The sequence below is a fragment of the Topomyia yanbarensis genome, chromosome 3 (genome assembly GCF_030247195.1).
Source record: "Topomyia yanbarensis strain Yona2022 chromosome 3, ASM3024719v1, whole genome shotgun sequence".
NCBI classification, from domain to species: Eukaryota; Metazoa; Arthropoda; class Insecta; order Diptera; family Culicidae; genus Topomyia; species Topomyia yanbarensis.
Genome location: NC_080672.1, coordinates 73,763,235 through 73,769,280, shown reverse-complemented (window position 1 = coordinate 73,769,280; position 6,046 = coordinate 73,763,235). Strand labels below are relative to the sequence as shown.

Genomic DNA, 6,046 nt, shown 5'->3' with positions numbered 1-6,046 from the left:
CTTTGGGCTCCATACTCGGCCCAACGCTCTCGAATATAATGTACAATGGAGAGTTAACATTGAAACTGCCCAGGGGAGTGGAAATCGTCGGCTTTATAGCTGACGTAACCCTGACGATATCCGACTAAACCCGCGAAGAAGTGGCGATGGTGACGGCAGAGACAATATGTATTGTGGAAAACTGGATGGCTGACGTCAAGTTACAGCTGGCTCACCACAAGATGGAGGTAGTGCTGATCCAAAAAATCCAGCGCGTCGTGATCGGCGGTTGCGGACACTCAGTCTCATCGATGCGTGCGCTAAGCCACCTGGGTGTGATAGTCAACGATCGGTTAAATTACAACAGCCATGTGGACTATGTATGCGAGAAGGCTACGATAATAATGTATTTGCAAAGATCATGCTGAACATCGGAGGAGCAAGATGTAGTACGAGACGTTTCCTGACGGGTGTTTCATCCTCAAGACTGACGTATGGCGTATCGGCCTGGGCTGCTGCACTGTACTCAAAGCGGAACCAGACGAAGTTGACAAGCATGTTTCGCCTAATGGCCGTTTGTGTCACGAGTGCGTACAGAACGATATCATCGGAGGCAATATGCGTCATTGCCGGGATGATTCCCATCATATCTGGCATGCATCATATCTGGCTGAGGACGTGGAAAGCGGAGAGCGGAATCGTTGGCTCAGTGGCAGCAAAAGTGGAACATCGCGGAGTAAGGAAGATGAACTTCCAATTTATTTGACTCAGTCTTTGTCCGGGCACGGATGCTTCCGGAAGTACCTGCATAACCTTAGAAATGCCTTGTCATCTTTTTGCCCGAGTTCGTGAACCTATGAGCCACCGGAACACGTGGTCTTCGAATGCCAAAAGTTCGAAGAAGTTTGAAGGAGTATGCCTGGTGTGACAGTCGATATCGTCGAAGAGATGTGCCATGATGAGCATATCTGGGAAGCTCTCAATAGAGTGGTTACGAGTTGCAAAGGACGTGGCGAAGGGACCAACAAAGAAGCGCCGTCTACTAAAAAGCCGCCGTGAAACCACCAAACGGGTATCAAGAGAAATTTCGGCAGCGGGAAACTCTCCGTCGGTGTAGACTAGATCCATCGCCGGAGGCCAGTTGAGTAGTACGCAACGTAGCACCGGCTTCAGGTCGCCAGTGCACCAGACGACAGGCTTCACCAGGATCGCCGAACTGATCGCGACTCCCTACTGGGTTGCTCGTGAGTAGGCTAGATCCATTGTCGGGAATTAGAATGAACCGGAAGCTACGCTCTATCCGGAATCGCTAGACAGAATTGGCACCTACTGGCTGGCCCGTTGAATAGGCCAACCCACCGCGAGGGGTTAGAACGCTTGCGGGTTGTCGAGGTGCCAGTATACCGGAATCTCCGCATCGACCTCTGCACCCTTCCGGGAAGCTCATGTGTAGCCTTGATCCACCGTGCAGGACTAGACTGAAAGGACCGCGTCCAAGGTACCAGAATCTCCGGCACGTACTTCTTGGTCAATTGAGTAGCCTAGGTCCCCCGCCGGGTACTATTTGAGTTGATCGCGACAAAGCTGGGAGCTATATGGATAACGGAAACAGGATCTCAATGGCTCGCGGAAGTTAATCTGCGGGGACTATCCGATTAGTGTTCGGAGCCAAATGGCTCAAGTAAGTAGAAGGTCTAACCTGTCTAGGGAACGCGAATTATGAAACACCTTAAATAGTTCCACGGCTTGTTGACAAAACTCCAATTTAATTCCACCACACAGTGTTCTCAATTACTAGGTTAGTCATCGTGATTGTTAAACTATGCCCTCTCCTCTAGGTTGGTCCAAATGGTACGACTTTTGCGATTCGGATCTACGCACGGCCATGCAGCTAATCCGGTACACCGACGGGTTCAACACGTTGAAAATACACTGGCCGCTGATACAGGGTCTCTGCGAGAAGGTCGCTTACGGCGGTCGCATCGACAACGATAATGACTTCGAAAAACTGGAACATTTGCTACGAGAGTTTTTCGATGAAAAGATCATGACTAGTCGCTGGCAGCCGATGTTTATGAACGTTAGCTTTCCGAATTCTAATAACTTGGAGGTGGGTTAAAATTGGTGAATGTTTTATTTTATTAAAATTCAATTTTTTTTCTTCAGGACTACGTGAAAGTGCTTGATCAACTGCCCGACACGGAAACTCCCAGCCTGTACGGAATTCCTGTTTCAACCAATGCTTCGCGGGATGTGATTTTCTGTAGGAACACCTTGAAGGAACTACGGCTAATGTACTTTAGTAGCACAACAGCCCAAAATTACGAGAAACGCGTCAAACCGATTATTAACCTATGGAATAAGTTGATGGTAACTTTTTGAATTGGTGTTTCTGCTGTGAAAATATTCATGATTCTTGTATTTCAGAATGGCACGATCGCCCAACGGCTAGACGGAATTGTCGATCGCAACAAAAACAAGGACGATCCTTGGATGATATTCGTCTTGTCGGAGTTGACGATCGTTAGCAATCTTTACGACGCGATCAACGAATGTCTGCAGACTATCAAGAACTCGTTGAAAGAAATCAATATTATTTCAGGTAAAGATCGCTCGATGCTTGTTACCATATGCGACAATCAGGTACCCCTGCAATGGCGTCGAATCTGGAGTGGACCCAAAACTGTGATCGAATACCTGAAGGCGATTGGGTTCAAGACCAAGGAAACTGAAGAGCTATACAATAGTTTGGTGGAAGAGAAAGCGATCAAGGAAATCAATTTCAACTGCCTGTTCAATGTTGAAGGATTTCTAACAACGATCAAACTTATTAAATCGCACGAACTGAGTGTGTCAACGACGGAGCTACAGCTGTGTGCTTACTTCGATGATCGAAGAAGGGAAACGGCTCTAACTATCGCTCAGTTGTTGGTACGTTAATTTTACTGGATACCTAACCTGTGTTAACCTAAAAACCTTGTTTTTTATTCAAAGATTGATGGTGGTTCTCTAGCGAACGGAAGGCTTACGATCAAACAAGGAGCTATGGAGCAAACCGGTCCCGTTTACACAGGAACTTTCAGCTTAGATTATACCTTGTTGCCTAGTAATGTGCAAACCAGCTCTGCTAGCAAAACTCGCGACGATCGGTTTGAAATTCCACTGTACAGCAACATTTCACGGGATAATTTGATCTGCGAAATTACTGTCGATGTTGGTCAAGGGATTGGCAGATCCCAGCTGGTGGCAGCAGGAATTGCCTTCGTCGTACCCGAAAGCTACTAGAACGTCATTGTAGTAATACTCGCAAACCTTCATTTACTATTTTGATTCAATTTATAGGCCTAAAATAATGTAGAATTATTTACAGAATTTGTTTATATAGTCTTAAGCACCGGTAGTTTTTAGCTCCTAGTTTGTTCAATAAAGCTACGATTTCACGTCGTTGGAATCGCTAATAGGAACGGACTGAGGATTGCTACCGCTGACAGCGCTTCCCGATCGATCTAGATTTCGGACCAAACTGGTCGCTGGTCCTTGAAGTACTTTGCGTGAAAGACGCATAAACCCGGATACCGGATCCCGGCCGAAATATTTAACTTGTATCTCCGTACCGACCTCGAAACCCAAAACCGATGGATGGGCAATCTGCAATAATTGGAAATTACAATTGCCACAATGAAAAGAACTTATTTCAACTCACCTTCCGCTGATCCAGCTGCGAATTGTGCAGCAGTGCCGGTGGCATCGTTGGATATAGCTTCACCATGACTCCGGTGTCCAGCATTTCCACAATTTTGGCAGTGTAAATCGACCCAAATTCCAGCTCCGGCACCCTGTCCACCTTCATCAGTTTTTCGAGATACTCTTTCGCTTCGTGCATTGCCGCATCCGAGGGAGCAAATATCCGGAACGTGTTTTCATCTTCCTGGGTCAATTGAACGCCCGTTTCCAAATACAGACGTCGGATGTTGATTCCCCCAGGCCCGACCAATTTTGAGCGCTGGTGAGGTTCGATTTGCAATCGATCCGTCACTGGCCAGCAGTCTTTCTTTAACGTTCTAGTCGTTCCGATGGTCTGATCCATTATGTCCAGGACTTTGAAACGTGCTTCCATCGCCTTCTGAAGCGATTCCATTACGACCTGTCAAGTCCAAGTTCGATCACTGTGAGAATAAAAAATATCCCCTTGAAACTTACCTTCAGTGGGATTCCCGGAACTTTTATATCAGCCTGAATCGCCGTCATTCCCTTTCGGGTTCCGGCTACCTTCATGTCCATATCACCCATGTAATCTTCGATCCCCAACAGATCCGTCAATATTCGATAATCTTCCAGATGCTTAGTATCGTTGTTTTCGTACTTCGTCATTAACCCAATGGCAACACCGGCTGCTGCTTCATGCACTGGGATGCCAGCGTCCATCAGCGCCATCGATCCCGCACAAACCGTCGCCATCGAACTGGAACCGTTTGATTCCAGCACCTCCGACGTCAGTCTAATCGTGAAAGGATGGTCGTTGGGAATGATTGGCAATAGACCTTTCTCAGCTAGTGCACCGTGACCAATTTCCCGCCGACCAACGGGACCAATCTTACCCGTCTCACCAGTCGCATACGGTGGAAACTCATAATGAAGAAAGAAGTTTTTTGACTTGACGCCCGTGTCTAGCGAGGTAATCGGATCTAGCTTGAGGGCGCTTTCCGGAGAATCCAAAGCCACAGTGGCAAACACTTGCGTTTGACCGCGTTGAAAAAGTGCTGACCCATGCAATGGCCTGTGTAGATTCACGGAACAGGATATTTTTCTTAGATCGTCCAAATATCGTCCGTCACATCTTCGATTCTCTTCGAAGACCATCTCGCGGAAAACAAACTTCGCAAACCGATTAAAGCAGTCGGTGATCAACGCTGGATCTGAGCTCGGATAACATGACCACACTTTATCAATTGTGTCGATTCTGGTGTTGGTAACAGCATTATCCCTACTGAATTTGTCGTGCGCAAAATCCCTAAAAATCTCCCGCAACCGCATCTCTGCCATAGTCCGTACGGCAGCCTCAATTTCCTGTTCCGCCTGCGGCAATGGTTCCAACGTTCTTTTCGGTTTCCCAAACGATTTCTGAAGCTTCTCAATTCCATTAATAATCAACTGAGCTTCCTTCGTGCCCTTCTTGATTGCCATCCTCAGCTCGTTCTCATTAACGACATCACCCCGACCTTCCAACATCACAACCAAATTCTGCTTCGTGGCAGATACTACCAAGTCCAAAGCGGAAAGTTGTAGTTCCTTTCTCGTAGGGTTGATAATCACCTCATTGTCTACCAGCCCCACTCGAACTGCCCCAATCGGCCCGTTCCAAGGAATATCACTAAGACTTAACGCTGCCGAAGCAGCATTAATCGCCTGCACGTCCGGTAGGTTACTGGAATCGATTGCCAACATATTACACACCAGCTGAGTATCACTTCTAAACTCCGCTGGGAACAATGGCCTCACCGAACGATCCACCAAACGGGCCGCCAGTATCTCCTTTTCCGATGGTCCCAGTTCTCGACGCAGAAAATTTGTTGGAATTCTGCCAGCGGCCGCAGCCTTCTGCCGATAATCAACTACAAATGGTAGAAACGAATTACTACCGCTGGTTGGTTTGCTTTTGGCTACCGCCGTTACCATCACGGCCGTATCGCCTATCGATACAACGGAACAGCCATCCGCGAAGCGGGCGTATTTGCCGGAAGAAATACGGACGATGCGACTGAAATGGACAATAACTTATTGCGAACGCATTAAATTTACCCATATCGCACTAACCCTGTACTGAGCGATACGTCCACATCCGGTGTCTCCAGCACGGAACTGAGCGAGCGGTGGAAATGGTGATGAATACGAGGTCCTGACAGTATCCTAAAGCCTACACGTTTCCGATTGATGTGCCGTAACATTCTAATTTAGCTAATATAATCTTACGAATATTATTAACTATTTCGATTAAACGGGACCTGTTACGACAACGAATGGCCTAATGTACTAGCGACTGTCGATTTCGATTTGTTTTGCACGAGTA

The 6,046-nt window shown here is 47.2% G+C and overlaps 2 protein-coding genes across 4 annotated transcripts; one reads left to right on the top strand and one right to left on the bottom strand.

Annotated features, from left to right (window-relative positions):
• Positions 1 to 1,821: 1,821 nt before the first annotated feature.
• Positions 1,822 to 3,264, top strand: LOC131691897 (cytoplasmic dynein 2 heavy chain 1-like). Its single transcript, XM_058978639.1, has 4 exons — positions 1,822 to 2,089; positions 2,146 to 2,349; positions 2,407 to 2,910; positions 2,974 to 3,264. Exons 1-4 carry the CDS (start codon positions 1,865 to 1,867, stop codon positions 3,262 to 3,264), a joined length of 1,224 nt encoding a protein of 407 aa, XP_058834622.1. The 5' UTR covers positions 1,822 to 1,864.
• LOC131691896 (polyribonucleotide nucleotidyltransferase 1, mitochondrial-like) lies at positions 3,131 to 6,046 on the bottom strand. 3 transcript variants are annotated; one of them, XM_058978636.1, is made up of 5 exons: positions 5,794 to 6,046; positions 4,180 to 5,737; positions 3,683 to 4,123; positions 3,375 to 3,627; positions 3,131 to 3,323 (listed from the first exon to the last, which is right to left on the bottom strand). In XM_058978636.1, exons 1-4 carry the CDS (start codon positions 5,922 to 5,924, stop codon positions 3,409 to 3,411), a joined length of 2,349 nt encoding a protein of 782 aa, XP_058834619.1. In that variant the 5' UTR covers positions 5,925 to 6,046; the 3' UTR covers positions 3,131 to 3,323; positions 3,375 to 3,408. The 3 variants fall into 3 exon arrangements, with proteins under 3 accessions (XP_058834619.1, XP_058834620.1, XP_058834618.1); XM_058978637.1 differs by having other exon boundaries at positions 3,131 to 3,300; XM_058978635.1 differs by lacking the exon at positions 3,131 to 3,323 and having other exon boundaries at positions 3,361 to 3,627.

Coding starts and splice junctions, on each gene's coding strand:
- LOC131691896 (XM_058978636.1), bottom strand. CDS start 5,924: ATGTTACGGCACATCAATCGGAAACGTGTAGGCTTTAGGATACTGTCA. Junction 5,738..5,793: donor GACGTATCGCTCAGTACAGG/GTTAGTGCGATA, acceptor TGTCCATTTCAG/TCGCATCGTCCGTATTTCTT. Junction 4,124..4,179: donor TTCCGGGAATCCCACTGAAG/GTAAGTTTCAAG, acceptor TGGACTTGACAG/GTCGTAATGGAATCGCTTCA.
- LOC131691897 (XM_058978639.1), top strand. CDS start 1,865: ATGCAGCTAATCCGGTACACCGACGGGTTCAACACGTTGAAAATACAC. Junction 2,090..2,145: donor CGAATTCTAATAACTTGGAG/GTGGGTTAAAAT, acceptor TTTTTTCTTCAG/GACTACGTGAAAGTGCTTGA. Junction 2,911..2,973: donor TAACTATCGCTCAGTTGTTG/GTACGTTAATTT, acceptor TTTTATTCAAAG/ATTGATGGTGGTTCTCTAGC.